The sequence below is a fragment of the Silurus aristotelis genome, assembly GCF_946808225.1.
Source record: "Silurus aristotelis genome assembly, chromosome: 21".
Classification (NCBI taxonomy): Eukaryota; Metazoa; Chordata; class Actinopteri; order Siluriformes; family Siluridae; genus Silurus; species Silurus aristotelis.
Window position 1 is genome coordinate 6179075 of NC_139594.1, and position 22147 is coordinate 6201221.

The window sequence follows — 22147 nt, forward strand, 5'->3', positions numbered from 1 at the left end:
TCTGGCTGGAATTAAATCATTGATTCATTCTTTCACCTTCAGTGAGTGCTTTATCAGTAGACTCACAGCTTATTCTTGGATCAATGAGCATACGGCAGTATTACACATGGGAAGAAGCGCCTTGGATTATTGTTGTTGTATTTTTCTCTTTATTTGCAGTCATTTATAACTAAATCATTTCTACACATTGCAAAGTCACAAATAGAATATACTGACTCACGCTAGCGTTGTTCTGTGTGAAAACTATCAGTGATATTGCACGTGGTCCATGTTTATAAATTGTTATAGAGACTTACTGTACACTAGCTAGAATTGTATAATGCAATTTCAGTCTGTTCTTTTTGTCTCAGAAATGAAACCCAGAGTTTTAGAATGTGTATGTCACACTATAAACAATAACATCCCTATATGGCACAACAAATAAGCTGATGCTTAGATACAGAGTTTTCCAAAACCACTATAATTGTGTGAGTGTTTGTGTGTGTTTGTGTTTGTGTGTGTGTGTGTGTGTGTGTGTGTGTGTGTGTGTGTGTGTGTGTGTGTGTGTGTGTGTGTGTGTGTGTGTGTGTATATACAATGAGTGGTTGTACACAAAGGTATTATGACTGCATTAAGGTACTAACTTGTATAAGGAACGTGGTCAGAAATGTTTTCTATTGACTGGATGAGCTGCTGTGGAAGTATCTGTTGGAGTTTGATGCTGAAATTATCGTCACTGTAAATTATGGGGCTCCTTCATCCGTTTCTGTTCTTATGTGGGTCTAGAAATTGTAAAAAAATAAAAATAAGGCTCTGAACTTTCGATGAACAATGTGCTGTATAAGATTTTTAGAAATAAGTATAATATATGCCGTGTTGAATTGTTTCATTGCTTTTCTATACACTTTTTAGCTTTTAATACACGGTCGTTGAATAGCAATCATTGTGTAATATGATGGCTAGTTACATTTTTATACACACTTGATTATACAAACTAGTTTAGGAGTTCATTTGTTTTGTAATCTTTTGTATTTGTTTTATTTACACTAACTCTTACTTTATATATTAATCTGTGACAGCTATGTGTCTTTTTTTTAGCACCTTTGACTTTTCATTTGTAATTGGTTTTGCCACCTTTATAAATAAATGCTCACTTTGTTATAGTTGATTCCCTTTTTTGAGAAATAAATACACATTCAAACAACAAAAGTTGCTTACTCTGTGTGTATCATGTTTAAAATCATGTTTTTTTTATGTGGATGTAAGAATTTGGTCATTCTTCGGGTTTTTCTAAGTTTTTTTTTATTTTGTTACGCTAGGGGTCGCTTTTGAAAACTGGTCTAAATCTTGAGTTTTCTTCTTTATAAAAATAAAAAAAAACTGGCAAGTATAAAACATTTACACAGTTATACAGTTACACAGACATGTGGCGCAATTTACATTCGAGCCATTTAACTCTTAAAAAAAAAAAAAACATTGTTAACATTAATAATAAGACCATAAGTATTTGGAACAAAGCAAATGGTCTGTTCTGTTTTGTTTTTTTAATTAGCCTAATAATGTCCTCCTTCACTTTCATCAACGTCTCTTTAAACCACATATGTAGATATTTATCCCTGATGAGCAGCCGTGGCGACTGTGGTGAGGAAAAACTCCCTTAGGTGTAATGAGGAAGAAACCTTAAGAGGAACCAGACTCAAAAGGGGAACCCATCCTCATTTGGGTGACATCAAGAGTGTGATTATAGTCTTTAAACAATACAGAACACTGGAGAGTGAGAACTAACATGAGCACTGGAGTGTAAGATTATAAGTAATGTTTCTTCTACAGTCTTCTACAGTCATTGTGGTTATAAAACTAGGAGCTACTGAGCAACTTATAAAATAGCTCAACATTTGTGATCATCACAGATTCAACACCAGCTTAGTCAGCTGCCCAATTACTTTTGAGCCTGTAAGAATGGAAGAACTTCTAATGCATTGTTTCACTTTGCTTGCTATAACATTACAAGTTTTCTTACACTGGAACTAATAGGCCCGAACATGTGGCAGTACTACAATGCTTCTATGCACAAAGCAAGCTCCATGGTGTGCTAAGGTTTAACTGGAGTGTCCTGCACATAACCCCGACCTCAACCATACTGAAAACCTTTGTGAGGAACTGGAACACTGACTGCACCCTAGACCTCCTTGTTGAAAATAATCACTAAATGATCACAAATCCCTACAGTAAAAGTCAGATGTACACATTTTTAGCCATATTGTGTACAGGTTAGCACATTTAATATATTTTATGCATTGCATTTTGAAATGTACTTTTCAGGATAGTGTTTTTTCACAACTGCTGTTGCTGAACCTGCTTTATGCACATATGTAAAAATGACAGCTATGTCTGGGAACTTAGCCGGCCAATGTAGATCCTGCTAGAGGGTGGAGCGAGATGATGAGTGTCTGTTTTCAGCAGATAATAACTGTATAGCCTTGTAACAGTCTAGACTTTCTAAAACCTGCAACATTTTTGATGATATGTAACATATGCTACAGAGGGGTGTATTCAAATCAAATACTCCACACAAAGGATTCATTTGCTCTGCTACAGCCAAAGGAGGTCTAGAGAGATAGCATAATTTTCACTGGGTGAGGTTGATCTTTTCCAAAAGAGCATTTCTACTGGCACTGGATTCAGTGGTGGCACCAGATGTAGAGTTTACATTTACACTTATGGAATTTAGAAAACCCTTATACAGAGTGGCTTTTAATTATCTCATTTATACACCTGAGCAGTTGAGGGTGAAAGTAAGAAGTTGATTTAAACCTCAAGGAAGCAGTAGTTTGATGGAGATGGACTTCGATCTCATGATCTTTCAATCAGTAGTTCAACATCTTTATCAATGAGTTACCATTAAAAATGAGATATTACACATTCTCCAAAGAGACCTGCGACTTAAATGCTCTTCTGACATAACATGATGTTCTTTTCATTTTTCCTTGTTTGCCTTTTTATGCAATCTAGATTTCTACGTTTCTACTTTTCTTTTTTTGCCAAACTCCCAAAGCTTGAAATTGGCACTTAATAATACAACAGATGAACATTTAATACAAAAAAAAGGCAGCTTGATTCACCAGTTTGACTGTGTGCTATTGACTTTGGCTATGATACACATTGTTCTTCTTTTTCTTTTAGCTTCTCCCATTAGGGGGCGCCACAGCGGATCATCCGTCTCCATACCCCCCCTGTCCTCTGCATCTGCCTCTTTAACACCAACTACCCGCATGTCTTCCCTCACCACATCCATAAACCTCCTCCTTGGCCTCCCTATTTTCCTCCTTTTGGGCAGCTCCATCTTCAGCATTCTTCTATTAATTCCACTGTTTCTAAACCATACAACATCTCAGGTCTCACCACAGTCCTATAAACGTTTCCTTTCACTCTCACAGTCTCATACTCTTCTATCACAAATCACTGCTGCTATCACTCTTCTTCACCCACTCCACCCTGCCTGCACTCTTTTCTTCACTGCTCTAACACACTCTCCATTACTTTGCACTGTTGAGCCCAGGTACTATATAGCAGTGGTCCCCAACCCCGTGGGTCAATTGGTACCGGGCCGCACAAAAAAGAATACATAACTTACATTATTTCCGTTTTATTTATTATCTGATACTGAATGATGTTTTATTTTGGAAAATTACCGGATTCTCTCCACCACATCTGTCTATGACTCACTCTTGATAAAATTCAAACCCCCAAGCGAGCAAAATGAACAAAAAAAAAACACAAAAAGTTTGGGGACCACTGATTTATTGGATTGTTAAGGATAAAGTTTATAAAGATGTTCTACGTGATGTGTGTTCACCTTTTCAGCGTAAGATGGACCAGAATTGATATACATGACCATGTAATATTATTAAAATGCCCAAATCAAAGTTCAGACCTCTGTGATCTGCTGTTGCAAGATGTTTAAAGAGCTGAGCACAAAACCAATGCACTTACACATCAATGAACTGAAGTAATGTAGCAAAAGAGTGGAAACAAAAAACATTTGCGCAAATAAGGTTTTATAATTTAGACATTTATTTGTTTTCACATGTATGGAGTAGTTCCAGTATTTAATGGTACTGTTGGACGAGTGCGGAGACGATGACCGCCAGGAACTTATGCAGAGCTGCCTGCACTTCAGCAGTGAAGCTGCTACCCAGAGTAGCGCCAACTACAATGGTAATGCAGTCAGCCAGCAGCTATAGGAGGAAACAGAGGATGAAGAATCACCACAGGATAAGTAACAGAAAAGATAACCAGTATAGGCTCATTAATCAACAATTAATTAACTACCAACAGCAATGTTTAATAAATGACTAAAAATAAGACGCACCCTGAAGTTATCAGGATCCACGTGCAGTTTTTCAGAGTGCAGCACACTCAACTCGGAGAAAGTGCCTTTAATGTTGTCCAGGTTCTTCACTGCGTTCTCCAGACCACGCATCACCGTCAAGCCGTGTGCAGCAACATTGGGATTTCCCATGATCGCAGCGGCGTTGTACAAGTTTCCAAATTTAGCGAAATACCTCTGGGTCCATGGATACACCACCAAACATCTGAGAGACACATTCAAAAGAAACAATAAGTTTCACATTTAGAACAAGTAAGAAAATACATGTTAGAGGTGATGATTTGAAATCTACCTTGTCAGTGCCTGGTGACCGACTGCACTATGATCGATCTTGGAAAAGATGTTCTGGATGGTAGTGCGCTCGAAATCTGTCCACTCAACCATGATGCTGCTTTTGGGTTTTCAGTGTTCTAATTAAGAAAGAGCTCTGCTATTTCTGTCTTTTTAAGCCTCTTATATATACACATCTGGACACACCTCCCAAGACCAGCAACAAACTTTGAATGGGGTGTGTTGAGTCTTGAAGTCTGAAAGATTTTGATTAGATATGGTCACTTTATCTTTTAACAGCGTTTGTTGTCCTGGTATATCGCAAAACGTCATATTTGGCAGATTGGTCAATGGAAATTAGTGCCATATTCTGTTGCCCTTCATTTGACATTGACATTAGTGTAGCATCTAGCAATGAACTAATAAATGAACAAACTGATGTCTTAGTTAATGAGCTTTCAGCAAATCAAACTAAAACTTATGGTGAAAAACCAATGTTTATCACAGGCTTATGTAGCGAAAAACAATGCTTAAGCTTTTTTTTTTGGGAGGATGTATTTATGTATTTATAGATTTTTTGGTCAATAAATTATGCATCTTGTGTATTTTTAGGAAGCATCTGTGAAAGCAAGGAAATAACCAAACTGGGAACATCGTCCAGGTCTTAATTACTTGTAATGTATGCATGCAATACTATTTGGAAAAAAAAATTACATTTTCGTGAGCTTGTGTTTGTTACTGCAAAAAAATCTAATTGCTTCATAACAGGATTTGTCCTTAGAACATGATAAAACTTTTTTCCTCCACTTTTGCGTAATTTGAATGATATGAGATGGTAATTAAATATATTGCATGAATGAGAGGGAATGATGCAAGGCAGTGCAATATTTAGCTGTAGTGAGTGAAGAAGTTACAGCAGCACATCTTTAGAGGTTACGCCCATGTAAACCATTCATTGATAAAGTATTTAGACTAAAATACCAACATTTTTTTGGCAGTCTTCACAAGATTCTGCTGCTATGCCAGGAAAAATAAATGGCACTGAACTGATAACATTAAATCATTGCTTTGTTAGTTAAAAAGCAGCTGTGGGATTGTAGCAAAATGTAAATATGTGAATTGAAAATAAAAAAATGGATGATTGCATTTTACTGTGCAATTAACAAAAGAAAAATTGCATCCTTATGACAATAAATAATTTGTTCCATGTTTTTAAATTAGATCATTCAATTATAGTCAACTGTAAAAAAAAAAAAAATTAAGTGAAAAATAAAACGAATAATATTTTTATTAATATTATTATTGTGGTTGTTGTTGTCAGTGGTGGTTTTGGTTAAAAACAGGCTATAAACGTAGAATTTACATCCATATAGTGTTTTCTGAGCCAATTATATATATGTTAGGAATAGTTTGGGTAAATGTTCAGTTTATTCACACACTTTATCTATGACAAACAGCTGGAACGCTGTCTAATCTGTCATCAGTGAAAGGATTCGGAGTTGTTACGTTTTTGAGGAGGGTCTGGGGTGTTCCGAATTCATGTCCTTGTATAAAAGGGTGTTCGTTTTTTGAAGCAGTTTACGTTTGTTTCAAAACTATTTCGAAACCATGAGTCTCTCTGCCAAGGACAAAGCTGCCATCAAATCCTTCTGGGTAAAAGCCTCCCCAATGGCTGAAGAAATCGGTAGTCAAGCTTTGTACAGGTCAGTGTTTGTGTCATTTTTTTTCCTGATGATCTTCATTTCGATTTCTTTTCCAATACTGATGATTAAGGCCAATGTGCCTACACAGGATGCTGACTGTTTACCCTCAGACCAAAACCTACTTTACCCATTGGACGGACATGAGCTTCGGCTCTGCCCAGTTGAAGAAGCACGGAAAGACTGTAATGTCTGGTGTGGAAGTGGCTGTCAACAAAATCGATGATCTGACCAGCGGGATGCTCAGCCTAAGCGAGCTGCACGCTTACCAGCTGCGTGTTGATCCAGCCAACTTCAAGGCAAGTTCATTTAAATCCTTTCTCTAATTATTAGCTGTAAACATTCAATCCTGCTTTACATGTGATCTTGTGCCACAACATGCTTGCACATGCACAACATAAATCAATGTATTTTTCTCTTCTAGATCCTCTCACACAATTTGCTTGTGGTTCTGGCCATCCTGTTCCCCACTGACTTTACTCCTGACGTACACGTGGCTATGGATAAGTTTCTTGCTGCAGTGTCCCTGGCCCTCTCCGAGAAGTACAGATAAAACCCTCTGCAGAGACCAGAACAGAGACCACCACCACACACACACACACACACACACACACACACACACACACACACACACACACACACACACACATACATAATGTTTCTCTCAGAGCTTGTAAATGTCCTTGACTGCTCTAAATAAAAGTCCAAAAAAGTTTGGTCTGTAAATGAAAATAACACTGTATGTGCGTCTTCTTTCAATCTCTGTATTTAATGTGTTATATTAGATTCAGGATTAAAATAAGGTAATATATGAGTTGAGGGGGGAAATGTAAACCCACATATAAGGCTAAACAGATATTTATAAAAACACAAATACCATACGTCTACTTACTTCAGCTTTCCACAACCACAAAATTAAGTAAATAACAAACATATTGCAGTGACATTAATTTAATATAATTGTGACTGCACTTTTCACATTTAGTACATTTGAATTAAGGTTTATATAGCTAAATTTAACTAGTTATTTTTCTTAAATTTAATTGAAAGTATGTAAATCTTGATCGTGTAATAATAGATCATGAACACAATATCTATGAAATTATTTCCAACAATAATAATAACAGCAATTAGTAAAGGGACATATCATCAACCTTCAGAAAAAGGCAACTGAAAATATGAATTTGCTTAATATTACCAAATATTAAGCAAACTTTTACTGTAAAATTTTGAACATATAAAATGTATGAAGTGGTGTCCATGTATACATTTTTATCTGACTGAAATAATAAAAAACAATTTAGAAAGCTTGAAATTAAAGCATATTACAGATCTTTGAGTGCCTATGCGGGTCAACCTTTCAAAAACATGTTCACACTTACAGTAAGTCTTTAGTTATTCATCGTCTAATACTTTGTTTTTAGAGATTTTGGAAATATATTAAAATCTGTTCAATGCACAACAACAAGTCCAAAAAAAGTTGGGACACTGTTTACAATTTACATTAATACTGGATGCAATGATTTACATATTTCATTCACAATAGAACAAAGGACCCATATACAATATTTAAACTAAGAAAATAAACCATTTTAAGAAATTGTAAAATTGTAACACGTCTGAAACAAGTTGTGACAGAGGCAACAAAAGGCTGGAAAAGTAGGTGGTACTAACAGGGAAGAGGTGGAAGAACATTTTACAACTAAGTAACATGATGAGGTAAAGAACATCTTAAAGAGTCTCTCAGAAGTAAAGACAGGCAGAGCTTAATCAATCTGTGAAAAGCTGTCTACAAATTGTCGAACAGTTTTAGAATAATGTTCCTTAACGTAAAATTACAAATAATAAAAATGTCATAATCGACAGTAAATATTATCATTAAAATGTTCCAAGAATCTTAGGAAGTCTCTATGCGCAAGGAAGAAGGTCGAAATATTGGATGCCTGGAATCTTTGTGCTCTCAGATGTGTTACGTTCATTTTTGAAGTCTAGGGTAGGCAGGTATAAGTGTTTTGTGATGGATGTTGGAAGAAAGGACATAACTGAGACCCAGTTTTAGTTTTTCTTTCATTTTACTTTCTAGTTTATGATACAAATTTACATGCGTAAGTGACAGGACTATATACAACAAAACAAAAGAAAGAAGCAAACAACCAGGGTCAATGAGCTTGAAATAGGTGGACTCAGTGACGGTGCCAATACAAAGAACAAATCAGAACAACTTCCCCAAGTATGTAGAACCTAGCCTGCCCAAGCAACACGTTCCCTTTCCCAACTCGTCACATATGGACGTTTGGTCCGGATCCCTTGGAGTCACATTTTGACGCACTGGGTATCCCTTTGGCATCATTTTTCAACATGCAGGGATTCCCACAGACTTCTGCAGGGATTCCCACAGACTTCTGTAAGGATTCCCACAGACTTCTGCAGGGATTCTCACAGACTTCTGTAGGGATTCCAACAGACTTCTGTAAGGATACCCACAGACTTCTGTAGGGATTCCCACAGACTTCTGTAAGGATTCCCACAGACTTCTGTAAGGATTCCCACAGACTTCTGCAGGGATTCTCACAGACTTCTGTAGGGATTCCCACAGACTTCTGTAAGGATTCCCACAGACTTCTGCAGGGATTCTCACAGACTTCTGTAGGGATTCCCACAGACTTGTGTAAGGATACCCACAGACTTCTGCAGGGATTCCCACAGACTTCTGTAAGGATTTCCACAGACTTCTGTCAGGATTCCCACAGACGTCTGTAAGGATTCCCACAGACTTCTGTAAGGATTCCCACAGACTTCTGCAGGGATTCTCACAGACTTCTGTAGGGATTCCCACAGACTTCTGTAAGGATACCCACATACATCTGCAGGGATTCCCACAGACTTCTGTAAGGATTTCCACAGACTTCTGTAGGGATTCCCACAGACTTCTGTAAGGATTTCCACAGACTTCTGTAGGGATTCCCACAGACTTCTGTAAGGATACCCACAGACTTCTGCAGGGATTCTCACAGACTTTTGTAGGGATTCCCTGGAGACTTCTGTAAGGATACCCACAGACTTCTGTAGGGATTCCCACAGACTTCTGCAGGGAGTCCCACAGACTTCTGTAGATCTCTAAACCGGAACCTGCGGCGTTAAATTTTGACGTGTTGGGTAATTAGACTGCAGTCCATTTTGTGTTATGTATGGGGTCAAGACTAGGTTAAATAAGAATAAGAAAGAATAGCTTGCTAAAAATTAATTATGGCAGGGCTACTCAATCCATGTTTTTTTCTTTTCACATTTTCTATCCCTAAAACTGATTTTTGATTTTAAAATTCACTTGCTGTCTGATATCAAAGTGGCAGGGTAGCCAGTGCGTCAAAATGTGACTCCAAGGGATCCTGACCAAACGTCCATATTTGACGAGTTGGGATTGAGAACGTGTTGGCTCAAAAGTACATCAGGTGGCACTCACCTCTAACAGTGTGTCTAAACAGAGAAACGTCTACGTGGGGGTATTTAGAGGTGCCCAATCTACCTGTCCACACGACGCGTTCGAACCGGTAGTAAAAGCAGGTTATTAGCAGGAGTGGATGATTATGGGTGACTGTATATGCCGAAGAGAAGTTATTGCTATTCCCCTGGGGGGAATCAACTACAGACAATTTTGTCGCCTATAATGACCGAATGAAGAAACCGGCACCTGCATTTCCGAAAAGGCCAGACAACAGGGGTACAAAAAGGACAGACATACAGGTGCATCTCAGTTAATTAGAATAGCATTGAAAAGTTGATTTATTTTATTAATTCATTAGAAAAAGTGAAATATTACATGGATTCATCACACACAGACTGATATATTTTATGATGCTTTTGGTTCACATTTAACAAAAACCCACCAATCTCAAAAATTTTTAAAAAATGTTTAGTGAATTCTTCTGGAAAATATGTTCATTTGCTGTATATGTACTTAATACTTGGTAGGGGTTCCTTTTGCTTCAATTACTGCCTCAGTTTGGTGTGGCATATGTTTTCTATGTTCTTTTGTGAAAAACATATGGGTTCATGATATTTGCAAATCATTCTATTTTATGTACTTTTTACACAGAATCCAAACATTTCTAGAATTGTGGCTGTCCACTATATAGCCATGCGTTTCTGTATACTTGCCAACCACACCCACTGGTGCTCCTTACTCAAACTGATGACACAAACTTGGAAGCACATTTAAGTATACAATGTCTTTATATGCTACAGCATCAATATTAGCCATGCATAGAACTAAGCCTGGTGCAGTACATCAGTGCAGCTGCACATTTGGTGTGGAAAAACTTGAACAGAACACTGACAGCAATTCCAGACTGAAGTTTTAGGAGCATTTGCAAAAACACTGGTAAATTTTAAACAGCAGTAAATAAAAAATTTTTAGCTTTGAGTTGCACATTTACAGAAATTAATTTACAAAATGTAAGCAGTCAAATAAACCTTTTAAAATCATCTGTAAGCTGAATGTTGATCTCTTTTCTTTCTGAGTTGAATGCTGATCTGTTTACTTTTAAGGTTGCTGATATTCTTAGTTTAAATTGACAAATGTAAAATATACAATAGTTTCAATGAGTTAATGAGATCAATAAGACAAAGATTTGTTGACACCTGGCCATAAGAATAGTATGTGCTTTCCCAGCATTCCAATTCATCTCAAATGTGATCAGAAGGTCAGGACTATATAGCAGGCCACTCAAGATCTTCGACTCTAACCCATGTAAACTATATCTTCATGCAGCTGGTCTTGTGTAGAGGGGCATTGTCGAGTTGGAACAGGCTTGGGCAGGCCCTGTTCCGCACAAATGAAGGCCCTAGGAATAATTCATATTAGTCACTATATAATCAAATCAACATTGGAAGTGAAAGAGACAAACTACTGAGCAGGAAGAATAGTTAACTACTTCAATTGTAATTGTATGATTATATTTGATTTATTCGGTAAATACAACATGTATGAAGGAGGCTATAATGATAATATCAACATCACAGGAATTTATAAGATATACAGAAAGTTTAGGTACTTTTTTAAATAAAAAAGTTATAGCTAAAACTAAAAAAGTTATAGAAGAAAACACTAGTAATTGGGTAAAAGTAGAAAGGGTCTGTGTTCTATTTATGTATTTTCTGCTGTTTGTATACAGTGAATGTTCCAAGATGCTCTGTAAACCTAATGATTCAGTCATTTATGGTGATTGTTGGCAGCAAAAAGCTTTAATCAGGAAGTCTTTAAATGAATCAGACTTATACTGTTTAATTACACAGGCAAATGTTTATGCATAATTATATTAATGTGATGTCCTTAATGTATTTATGAATGAAAACGTGTGTTCAAAGCATTTTTTAATCAGCACTAAAAACATGATAAGTTTATTTAAAAGAGATTTTTAGGAAGGGAACCGATTGCATTTATTTACTTTATTTTTCTTAGATTTAAATGGAGGATTAAACCCATATAATAGTAAATATTGAGAATAGTAATATCTTGCGGTAGAAAATATAACACTGCTAAAATATTGCCATCTTAGTTAACATTGGTAAACTTTTAAGACTATTAACTAAAATGTACTAATTAAAACTGACTTTATATTTTTTAGTTATGTGACTAGGCAAGAGTTTTTTGGGGGTTTTTTTGCTTTCAGCTGATAACTAATTTAACTTACATTTCATTGTTATGTTGCAAAAAATGAGACAATTGGTAAACTGAATCTATAAAATTTTACAGTGTGATGTAATCGTCTATTTTCGAATAAAAGATTGTATTAAGAACCACAACACATGACAGAAATGATTATTAAACATTTATTGGTTTAATCAACTTCCACTTAAACGCAGAAACGTCTCAGAATTTCTCTCTGGTCTCACATTCAGTATTTAATGGTACTGTTGGACGAGTGCGGAGACGATGACCGCCAGGAACTTATGCAGAGCTGCCTGCACTTCAGCAGTGAAGCTGCTACCCAGAGTAGCGCCAACTACAATGGTAATGCAGTCAGCCAGCAGCTATAGGAGGAAGCAGAGGATGAAGAATAAACACAGGATAAGTAACAGAAAAGATAACCAGTATAAGCTCATTAATCAACATTTAATTAACTACCAAAAGTAATGTCTTATTAATTACTAAAAAAAAATAAGACGCACCCTGAAGTTATCAGGATCCACGTGCAGTTTTTCAGAGTGCAGCACACTCAACTCGGAGAAAGTGCCTTTAATGTTGTCCAGGTTCTTCACTGCGTTCTCCAGACCACGCATCACCGTCAAGCCGTGTGCAGCAACATTGGGATTTCCCATGATCGCAGCGGCGTTGTACAAGTTTCCAAATTTAGCAAAATACCTCTGGGTCCATGGATACACCACCAAACATCTGAGAGACACATTCAAAAGAAACAATAAGTTTCACATTTAGAACAAGTAAGAAAATAAATGTTAAAGGTGATGATTTGAAATCTACCTTGTCAGTGCCTGGTGACCGACTGCACTATGATCGATCTTGGAAAAGATGTTCTGGATGGTAGTGCGCTCGAAATCTGTCCACTCAACCATGATGCTGCTTTTGGGGGTTTCTGATGTTCTGGTAAACGAGGACTCAGACACAAACAGTCCTGATCTCCAGCTTTTATAAGCATTTCACTGCTCCTCCCAAACCCGGGAGATAGACACACATTTTGGGATGGGTTCAGTTATGGGTGTTTAAATCAGATAAGTGCTCGTCTCTTATACTCCATTCATAGAAATCATTCAAGAATATATTATTGAGTTCTTTATTAAGATGAAAATAGACTTTTATTCGGTAAACTCTGTATTTTTGCCAAGTTTTCGCTCAGAAATGTTCTGAAAATGTACATTTAAGAAGTTTGAAAGATTCCCCTAATGACTTTGGCTGAAACATTTTTATTGGCATTTGTAATTAATGTAACTGCATATTTATATAGTTTATTAATGATGGAATAATGATGAATATGTAAAAGCAACGTGCGTGTAAATCTGTAGAAAATAAAACTGTTCATTTAAAACATTTCAAAACATTCAATAATGTTATGTGCAAATGTTTTTGTCGAATCAGCACTTGTTTCCTGTCAGGCGTGAATGTTATCTATCACAGTCAGTAGACGTGCTGTCTAATCTTCATCTGTGAAAGAAGTCTGAGTTGTTATATTTTGAGGAGGGTCTGGGGTGTGCCAACTTCATGCCCTTGTATAAAAGAGTGATTCGTTTTGAAGCAGTTTACAGAAGTCAAGACCACTCTGAAACCATGAGTCTCTCTTCCAAAGACAAAGCTGCCATCAAAGCCTTCTGGGACAAGATCTCCCCAAAGGCTGAGGAAATCGGTAGCCAGGCTCTGTACAGGTAGGTGCTTTAGAACTTTCTCTTTTTGCTCCTTATTTCGATTCATTTTCCCTTTTTATATAATTAACTTTCCCCCAATGTGCCTACACAGGATGCTGACTGTTTACCCTCAGACCAAAACCTACTTTACCCATTGGACGGACATGAGCTTCAACTCTGCCCAGTTGAAGAAGCACGGAAAGACTGTAATGTCTGGTGTGGAAGTGGCTGTCAACAAAATCGATGATCTGACCAGCGGGATGCTCAGCCTAAGCGAGCTGCACGCTTACCAGCTGCGTGTTGATCCAGCCAACTTCAAGGCAGGTTCATCTTAATGCTCTGTAATAATTCAATCCTGTTTTACCTGTAAGTAGATCCTGTGCCACAACATGCTTGATTTTTGTTTCTTCTTCTAGATCCTCTCACACAATTTGCTTGTGGTTCTGGCCATCCTGTTCCCCACTGACTTTACTCCTGACGTACACGTGTCTATGGATAAGTTTCTTGCTGCAGTGTCCCTGGCCCTCTCCGAGAAGTACAGATAAACCCCTCTGCAGAGACCAGAACAGAGACCACCACACGCACAATCTCTTTCTCAGAGCTTGTAAATGTCCCTGACTGCTTTAAATAAAAGCCAAAAGATTTTTGGTCTGTAATTTAAAAATAACACTGTATGTGCGTCTTCTTTATAACTCTGTGTTTAAGTATTAATGTGTGTTTATATTAGACTTTAAAAAGTGAATAATGTCCGCTGAGGGGAAAAATAAAGGAACATATAAGACTAAACAGATCTTTATAAAACAGGAAGAAACATTTAACTCCATGATAATGATGTTAATGCATAAATTAAACAACAGATTTTTACTCCTTTACAATCATTGCTCACATGCAGAAGCCTTCAGCTTCACTTTACTCACACCAGAGATAAGAAGTAATGACTTCCAAATAGTTTCTATACTTAAGAAGTTACTTCACTATTTATTTTTGGTATCTTTTTACTTCCATTATTAATTTTTTTACGCGAATATTTGTCATTTCTAACTTCCTATATTTTCAAATGAGGCTCGTTACTTTAGTTTGAATCTGTTTGGTGACATGATCAATATTTTTCCTTTTAATTTCGCACCGTTTTCAGCTCATTAACTAGAGACCTTCACGGGTCGGATATTTCAGTCCAGCTTCAGCCCAATCCTGCAAAAATATTTTATATTTTAATTTATATTTAAAAAAATAATACAATATATTAATATATATATATATATATATATATATATATATATATATATATATATATATATATATATATATATATATATATTGTTTTTTTTTTTTTTTTTTTTTTTAAATACGCTCATGTTTTGTTCACGCTCCATGTTTTGTAAAAAATCTACAATTCTGAAGTGAAATTTAGCAGCAGTAAGGAAAATGTTTTTAAATTATAAATTGATGTGAACTAATTCACAGAACTTTAAAAGTTATGTAAAAAGAGTAAAACATTTTTTTTGTAATTTGGGAACTATTAAAGGATGAGTGTGAAATATTTACCACAAATTCATAATATAATTTCAATATTGGCAATATTTTTGGCCACATATTGTATGTTTTTACAAGTAGCTACATACTGCATTTGGTAAAAGTAGAAAGGGTCTGTGTTTAACTGTAATTATTATTATTTTTATTTTTGCTGTTTATATACACTGCTTGTTCCAAAAATCCTCTGTAACTTTAGTGATAGTTCAGTTATGTATGTTGCTTGGAAGTCTTTAAATATATAAATGCTATAATGTTCAATTACACAGACAAATGTTTAAGATGCATAATTGTATTATTGTGATTGTCTATGATTTTACAATGGGTTCTAAAATTTGACAGAGGGGCTGGGTCATGCATATACATAGATACATACATACATAAATACATACATATATATTTGGTCGTAAGTAGAGTAGGCTATATGTACAGTACTGTGAAATGATGCCAGAAGCTGGTACGCACTGTCGTATGCCGCGGCTAGCGATGGTAGTAGTAAAGTCGAATGGTCGTGAGTTGACGACTACCTGTATATATATATATATATATATATATATATATATATATATATATATATATATATATATATATATATATATATATATATATATATATATATATATATATAAACCATTTATTTGGCAAATTCAGTTTAATCAACTGCCAAAAGATCAACAATTTGTTGATCTTTTTTTGCCAGTGCATCAATAAATACAGCAGAAAAACTCAAGTTCAGTTTTAGTAGGAACAGTGTTGTTGAACTCCTTATTTTGCCAGTTTTGTTGTGGCAATTTGTGGCAATTTATTGGGGCTTTGTAGATAAGTAACAAATTTTTTAGTGAATTTCGAAACTTAACATGTAGCCAGTGTAGGGATGATGAGATTGGGGTTATATGGTGATATTTTCTCGACCTTGTGAGAACACTGGCTGCTGCATTCTGGACTAACCGTAGCTTGTCTATTAATGAAGCAGGGCATTCAGCTAGTAATGCATTACAATAGTCCAGTCTGGTGGTCATGAATGAGTAGACAAGCTTCTCTGCATCAGATATAGACAAAATGTTTCTTAGCTTAGCAATATTTCTAAGGTGGAAGAAGGTCGTTTTTGTAATATCCGATTTTAACAATAGAAAGTTACGCGTCATCCAATCTTTAAATTCTCCAACACACTCAGTTAACCGAGTCAATTAAACTGTATCATCTGGTTTTTATGAGATATATAGCTGGGTATCATCAGCATAGCAGTTAAAGCTAATACCATGTCTTCTAATAATATTTCTCAAGGGAAGCATGTATATTGTGAAAAGCAGGGGTCCTAGAACTCAACCTTGTGGTACCCCATAGTTTACTTGCATTAACCTGAATAGTTCTCTATTTAAATCTACAAAATGGTAATGATCAGACAGGTAGGATTTAAACCATCTTAACCATCTAAATTCCAATGTAATTCTGTAAGTGATCCAGGATAAAGTCATTTTCTATAGTGTTTAATGCAGCACTAAGATCTAGAAAAACAGAGAGATGTAGTTGGAATGGGATCTAACAGACATGTTGTTGATTTGGCTTTGGTAATAACATCATACAGCTCTTCCTGTCCTATACTTGTAAAGCATTTTAATTCTGGAGTTTTAGGTGAGATTGGATCAGGAGATGTCAGAGGTTGGACATTTGGAGTAGTTTCTAATAATTTAAATGTTTCCAGTAAAGAAATTCATAAAGTCCTCACTACTAAACTGTGATGGAATAATTTTATATACCTGATCTGTTGGTTGTTAATTAGAGACACACATTACATACAGTGTAACATAACAAAATGTGGAAAATACACGGTTAAACCAGCCGCACTTTTTTGTGTTGCACGTCTAATCGTACACTTATGGTACGGTATAGGTGGTCTTTATAGATTTAAAGACGCTTCATAAAGGCGTTTCCGTTATAAAAACAAAAACAAAAATACATAAAATAGCAATACATTGTTTTTTTTTTTTATTTATCAAAGAACAAATAATAAAATTTCTTGTTTGTGGTATATATATATATATATATATATATATATATATATATATATATATATATATATACACAGTGAGGAAAATAAGTATTTGAACACCCTGCTATTTTGCAAGTTCTCCCACTTAGAAATCATGGAGGGGTCTGAAATTGTCATCGTAGGTGCATGTCCACTGTGAGAGACATAATCTAAAAAAAAAAAATCCAGAAACCACAATGTATGATTTTTTAAACTATTTATTTGTATGATACAGCTGCAAATAAGTATTTGAACACCTGAGAAAGTCAATGTTAATATTTGGTACAGTGGCCTTTGTTTGCAATTACAGAGGTCAAACGTTTCCTGTAGTTTTTCACCAGGATCTTCTCTAGATCAGTCAGGTTTCTGGCCTGTCGCTGAGAAACACGGAGTTTGAGCTCCCTCCAAAGATTCTCTATTGGGTTTAGGTCTGGAGACTGGCTAGGCCACGCCAGAACCTTGATATGCTTCTTACAGAGCCACTCCTTGGTTATACTGTCTGTGTGCTTCGGGTCATTGTCATGTTGGAAGACCCAGCCTCGACCCATCTTCAATGCTCTAACTGAGGGAAGGAGGTTGTTCCCCAAAATCTCACAATACATGGCCCCGGTCATCCTCTCCTTAATACAGTGCAGTCGCCCTGTCCCATGTGCAGAAAAATACCCCCAAAGCATGATGCTACCATCCCCATGCTTCACAGTAGGGATGGTGTTCTTGGGATGGTACTCATCATTCCTCTTCCTCCAAACACGTTTAGTGGAATTATGACCCAAAAGTTCTATTTTGGTCTCATCTGAACACATGACTTTCTCCCATGACTCCTCTGGATCATCCAAATGGTCATTGGCAAACTTAAGACATGCCTGGACATGTGCTGGTTTAAGCAGGAGAACCTTCCGTGCCATGCAATATTTTCAAACCATATTAAAACACTCTTAAAATCTTAAAACATCTTCACTGTATGGTGTTTTAGACTATACAATAAAGTGACCCTGACTATCACTGAATTCACAATGTTTAAGTACAATGTACAATGTTTAAGAGACATAAAAATCAGTGCATTTGAATCACCATATTCAAACTCTCCTAAAACATTTTTTTTTTTTTAGATTTGCCCATTCTTTCAAAAAGGTCATATTTAGAGTGTCCTTGTCTATTACTGTATTAAATGTCAACTCATTTTACTGTGGAGTTTTTGGAGAAAAGTAAAGGCAAATTCACTCTAAACCTCAGGTGCATTTTCAATCATGTTCCATATTCATACACTCATAAAGCATTTTTCTTTATAGGTTTGCTCAATCTTTCAAATTATTCTTATTTACAGTGTGCTTGTCTATTAAAGTATTACATTTTAAGTCATATTAATTTACAGTTATTGAGAAAAGTAAAGGCACAATCACTACAAACATCAATGCATTTTCAATCATGTTCCACATTCACTCTAAAGACAGAGACAGACAGAGACAGACAGAGACAGGGACACTGTAAATAAGCATTATTTAAAAGAATGAGCAAACCTATAAAGGAAAATGTGTAATGAGTGTTTGAATATGGAACATAGTTAAAATGCTCTGAGGTTTCGAGGAATTTTTCCTTTACTTTTCTTCAAAAACTCCACAGTAAAATGAGTTGGAATTTAATAGACTAATAGACAGGGACACTGTAAATAAGAATTATTTAAAAGATTGAACAAACCTATTTAGGAAAATGTTTTATGATGGTTTGAATGTGGAACATGATTGAAAATGCACTGAGATTTGTAAAATTAATTGGGATTTTATTTTTTATTTTTTTTAAGCGTCTTTACATCTATTTTGACCACGCCCACCACCTATACCGTAAGTGCACGATTAGACGCGCAATACAAAAAGTGCGGCTGGTTTTACCGCAGTAAAGTGAAGCGCTGTGAATACGTTCCGTGTGCACAGTAAAAGGTTTAATAAGAAACACAAGACATGACTGAGTACTGAGTATTAAACTTTTATTTTCTTTAACAGACAAACTTCCACTTAAACGCAGAAACTTCTCAGAATTTCTCTCTGGTCTCACATTCAGTATTTAATGGTACTGTTGGACGAGTGCGGAGACGATGACCGCCAGGAACTTATGCAGAGCTGCCTGCACTTCAGCAGTGAAGCTGCTACCCAGAGTAGCGCCAACTACAATGGTAATGCAGTCAGCCAGCAGCTATAGGAGGAAGCAGAGGATGAAGAATAAACACAGGATAAGTTCTAGATAGATTTATATATGATATATAATACATAATCATGTATATATCTATAGATAAATTATAATACAAATTATTCACTGTCTCTTATAAATCAATAAAAAAAGACGCACCCTGAAGTTATCAGGATCCACGTGCAGTTTTTCAGAGTGCAGCACACTCAACTCGGAGAAAGTGCCTTTAATGTTGTCCAGGTTCTTCACTGCGTTCTCCAGACCACGCATCACCGTCAAGCCGTGTGCAGCAACATTGGGATTTCCCATGATCGCAGCGGCGTTGTACAAGTTTCCAAATTTAGCAAAATACCTCTGGGTCCATGGATACACCACCAAACATCTGAGAGACACATTCAAAAGAAACAATAAGTTTCACATTTAGAACAAGTAAGAAAATAAATGTTAAAGGTGATGATTTGAAATCTACCTTGTCAGTGCCTGGTGACCGACTGCACTATGATCGATCTTGGAAAAGATGTTCTGGATGGTAGTGCGCTCGAAATCTGTCCACTCAACCATGATGCTGCTTTTGGGGGTTTCTGATGTTCTGGTAAACGAGGACTCAGACACAAACAGTCCTGATCTCCAGCTTTTATAAGCATTTCACTGCTCCTCCCAAACCCGGGAGATAGACACACATTTTGGGATGGGTTCAGTTATGGGTGTTTAAATCAGATAAGTGCTCGTCTCTTATACTCCATTCATAGAAATTATTCAAGAATATATTATTGAGTTCTTTATTAAGATGAAAAAATACTTTTATTCGGTAAGCTCTTTATTATTTGCCAAGTTTTCGCTCAGAAATGTTCTGAAAATGTACATTTAAGAAGTTTGAAAGATTCCCCTAATGACTTTGGCTGAAACATTTTTATTGGCATTTGTAATTAATGTAACTGCATATTTATATAGTTTATTAATGATGGAATAATGATGAATATGTAAAAGCAACGTGCGTGTAAATCTGTAGAAAATGAAACTGTTCATTTAAAACATTTCAAAACATTCAATAATGTTATGTGCAAATGTTTTTGTCGAATCAGCACTTGTTTCCTGTCAGGCGTGAATGTTATCTATCACAGTCAGTAGACGTGCTGTCTAATCTTCATCTGTGAAAGGAGTCTGAGTTGTTATATTTTGAGGAGGGTCTGGGGTGTGCCAACTTCATGCCCTTGTATAAAAGAGTGATTCGTTTTGAAGCAGTTTACAGAAGTCAAGACCACTCTGAAACCATGAGTCTCTCTTCCAAAGACAAAGCTGCCATCAAAGCCTTCTGGGACAAGATCTCCCCAAAGGCTGAGGAAATCGGTAGCCAGGCTCTGTACAGGTAGGTGCTTTAGAACTTTCTCTTTTTGCTCTTCATTTCGATTCATTTTCCCTTTTTATATGATTAACTTTCCCCCAATGTGCCTATACAGGATGCTGACTGTTTACCCTCAGACCAAAACCTACTTTACCCATTGGACGGACATGAGCTTCAACTCTGCTCAGTTGAAGAAGCACGGAAAGACTGTAATGTCTGGTGTGGAAGTGGCTGTCAACAAAATCGATGATCTGACCAGCGGGATGCTCAGCCTAAGCGAGCTGCACGCTAACCAGCTGCGTGTTGATCCAGCCAACTTCAAGGCAGGTTCATCTTAATGCTCTGTAATAATTCAATCCTGTTTTACCTGTAAGTAGATCCTGTGCCACAACATGCTTGATTTTTGTTTCTTCTTCTAGATCCTCTCACACAATTTGCTTGTGGTTCTGGCCATCCTGTTCCCCACTGACTTTACTCCTGACGTACACGTGTCTATGGATAAGTTTCTTGCTGCAGTGTCCCTGGCCCTCTCCGAGAAGTACAGATAAACCAATCAGACGCACTCAAAAATTTTCAGCGCTTGTTACTGTTTTGTCTGATCTAAATAAAAATAATTTCAAAAAATACTTTTGGTCTGTTGCTGAAAATATCACTGTCTTCTTTCAACGTTTATATTTAATTTGATTACATAAGACTCACAATTTAAAATAGTTAATAATGTTCGTTCAGGGGAACAGTAAACTAATATATAAGGCTAATAATCTTTATTAAACACGAATATCATATGTTAAACTAAATAATAATGATATTAAAAAAGAAATTTAACAACTGGTTCTCACCGTCACTGCACACCCTTTACTCAGTTTGTAGATAAACCTTGTGCTGTCAGGGTCTGACACAAAAACATTAACTCAATCGTAAATAATGTGGTTATCAATGATAGCTTTTTTGCATCAGTTTCATGACTACAGATTGAGCTGTACATAATAATAATAATGGGCTCACTCAAAACTAAGTAGATTTATACTAATATTAAAAACATGTTTTTGTAAAATTTCCATAAGAAAATTGTCACAACAATCTTTACCCCCAAAGATAAATCATACAGTGTATTTAGAAAGTATTTAAACCACTTCACTATTTTTGAATTTTATGTTGCTTGATACTACAATCTGTCAGGGATTCCCCACTTCATGCATCTACGTGTTTTTTTTTTTAAGTACTTTTGTTTTGTTTACGTTTCACGCATGTTTTCTTTGATTCATTCATTCATGTCTCCACTCCGACTTTTCATCTGTTCTGCACGCCCCCCTCCCCCCTACATCTGCCTCTTTGAACCCAACTACCTGCATGTCTTCCCTCACCACATCCAT

The 22147-nt window shown here is 36.2% G+C and overlaps 6 protein-coding genes across 6 annotated transcripts; 3 read left to right on the top strand and 3 right to left on the bottom strand.

Annotated features, from left to right (window-relative positions):
* Window positions 1–3948: 3948 nt before the first annotated feature.
* LOC310716756 (hemoglobin subunit beta-2-like) lies at window positions 3949–5314 on the bottom strand. Its single transcript, XM_083524165.1, has 3 exons — window positions 4662–5314; window positions 4352–4574; window positions 3949–4217 (listed from the first exon to the last, which is right to left on the bottom strand). Exons 1-3 carry the CDS (start codon window positions 4751–4753, stop codon window positions 4089–4091), a joined length of 444 nt encoding a protein of 147 aa, XP_083380291.1. The 5' UTR covers window positions 4754–5314; the 3' UTR covers window positions 3949–4088.
* Window positions 5315–5387: 73 nt separating this feature from the next.
* Window positions 5388–6920, top strand: LOC310716761 (hemoglobin embryonic subunit alpha-like). Its single transcript, XM_083524175.1, has 3 exons — window positions 5388–6342; window positions 6431–6638; window positions 6764–6920. Exons 1-3 carry the CDS (start codon window positions 6248–6250, stop codon window positions 6890–6892), a joined length of 432 nt encoding a protein of 143 aa, XP_083380301.1. The 5' UTR covers window positions 5388–6247; the 3' UTR covers window positions 6893–6920.
* A 5292-nt stretch (window positions 6921–12212) lies between these two features.
* On the bottom strand, window positions 12213–13241 carry LOC310716645 (hemoglobin subunit beta-2-like). The gene is made up of 3 exons (XM_083523924.1): window positions 12818–13241; window positions 12508–12730; window positions 12213–12369 (listed from the first exon to the last, which is right to left on the bottom strand). Exons 1-3 carry the CDS (start codon window positions 12907–12909, stop codon window positions 12241–12243), a joined length of 444 nt encoding a protein of 147 aa, XP_083380050.1. The 5' UTR covers window positions 12910–13241; the 3' UTR covers window positions 12213–12240.
* Window positions 13242–13618: 377 nt separating this feature from the next.
* On the top strand, window positions 13619–14320 carry LOC310716646 (hemoglobin embryonic subunit alpha-like; the record flags this gene model as incomplete). The annotated part of the gene is made up of 3 exons (XM_083523925.1): window positions 13619–13713; window positions 13805–14012; window positions 14109–14320. 3 exons carry the CDS (start codon window positions 13619–13621, stop codon window positions 14235–14237), a joined length of 432 nt encoding a protein of 143 aa, XP_083380051.1. The 3' UTR covers window positions 14238–14320.
* A 4890-nt stretch (window positions 14321–19210) lies between these two features.
* On the bottom strand, window positions 19211–20163 carry LOC310716648 (hemoglobin subunit beta-2-like). The gene is made up of 3 exons (XM_083523927.1): window positions 19902–20163; window positions 19592–19814; window positions 19211–19438 (listed from the first exon to the last, which is right to left on the bottom strand). Exons 1-3 carry the CDS (start codon window positions 19991–19993, stop codon window positions 19310–19312), a joined length of 444 nt encoding a protein of 147 aa, XP_083380053.1. The 5' UTR covers window positions 19994–20163; the 3' UTR covers window positions 19211–19309.
* A 144-nt stretch (window positions 20164–20307) lies between these two features.
* Window positions 20308–21342, top strand: LOC310716647 (hemoglobin embryonic subunit alpha-like). Its single transcript, XM_083523926.1, has 3 exons — window positions 20308–20798; window positions 20890–21097; window positions 21194–21342. Exons 1-3 carry the CDS (start codon window positions 20638–20640, stop codon window positions 21320–21322), a joined length of 498 nt encoding a protein of 165 aa, XP_083380052.1. The 5' UTR covers window positions 20308–20637; the 3' UTR covers window positions 21323–21342.
* The last annotated feature ends 805 nt before the right edge of the window (window positions 21343–22147 follow it).

What these genes read in the sequence shown, in the direction of transcription:
- LOC310716756 (XM_083524165.1), bottom strand. Translation starts at nt 4,753, where the DNA reads ATGGTTGAGTGGACAGATTTCGAGCGCACTACCATCCAGAACATCTTT. An exon ending in GGTCACCAGGCACTGACAAG is followed by an intron (nt 4,575 to 4,661) that starts GTAGATTTCAAA and finishes TGTGTCTCTCAG; the next exon opens with ATGTTTGGTGGTGTATCCAT. An exon ending in TGGATCCTGATAACTTCAGG is followed by an intron (nt 4,218 to 4,351) that starts GTGCGTCTTATT and finishes TTCCTCCTATAG; the next exon opens with CTGCTGGCTGACTGCATTAC.
- LOC310716761 (XM_083524175.1), top strand. Translation starts at nt 6,248, where the DNA reads ATGAGTCTCTCTGCCAAGGACAAAGCTGCCATCAAATCCTTCTGGGTA. An exon ending in GGTAGTCAAGCTTTGTACAG is followed by an intron (nt 6,343 to 6,430) that starts GTCAGTGTTTGT and finishes GTGCCTACACAG; the next exon opens with GATGCTGACTGTTTACCCTC. An exon ending in TTGATCCAGCCAACTTCAAG is followed by an intron (nt 6,639 to 6,763) that starts GCAAGTTCATTT and finishes TTTCTCTTCTAG; the next exon opens with ATCCTCTCACACAATTTGCT.
- LOC310716645 (XM_083523924.1), bottom strand. Translation starts at nt 12,909, where the DNA reads ATGGTTGAGTGGACAGATTTCGAGCGCACTACCATCCAGAACATCTTT. An exon ending in GGTCACCAGGCACTGACAAG is followed by an intron (nt 12,731 to 12,817) that starts GTAGATTTCAAA and finishes TGTGTCTCTCAG; the next exon opens with ATGTTTGGTGGTGTATCCAT. An exon ending in TGGATCCTGATAACTTCAGG is followed by an intron (nt 12,370 to 12,507) that starts GTGCGTCTTATT and finishes TTCCTCCTATAG; the next exon opens with CTGCTGGCTGACTGCATTAC.
- LOC310716648 (XM_083523927.1), bottom strand. Translation starts at nt 19,993, where the DNA reads ATGGTTGAGTGGACAGATTTCGAGCGCACTACCATCCAGAACATCTTT. An exon ending in GGTCACCAGGCACTGACAAG is followed by an intron (nt 19,815 to 19,901) that starts GTAGATTTCAAA and finishes TGTGTCTCTCAG; the next exon opens with ATGTTTGGTGGTGTATCCAT. An exon ending in TGGATCCTGATAACTTCAGG is followed by an intron (nt 19,439 to 19,591) that starts GTGCGTCTTTTT and finishes TTCCTCCTATAG; the next exon opens with CTGCTGGCTGACTGCATTAC.
- LOC310716647 (XM_083523926.1), top strand. Translation starts at nt 20,638, where the DNA reads ATGCCCTTGTATAAAAGAGTGATTCGTTTTGAAGCAGTTTACAGAAGT. An exon ending in GGTAGCCAGGCTCTGTACAG is followed by an intron (nt 20,799 to 20,889) that starts GTAGGTGCTTTA and finishes GTGCCTATACAG; the next exon opens with GATGCTGACTGTTTACCCTC. An exon ending in TTGATCCAGCCAACTTCAAG is followed by an intron (nt 21,098 to 21,193) that starts GCAGGTTCATCT and finishes TTCTTCTTCTAG; the next exon opens with ATCCTCTCACACAATTTGCT.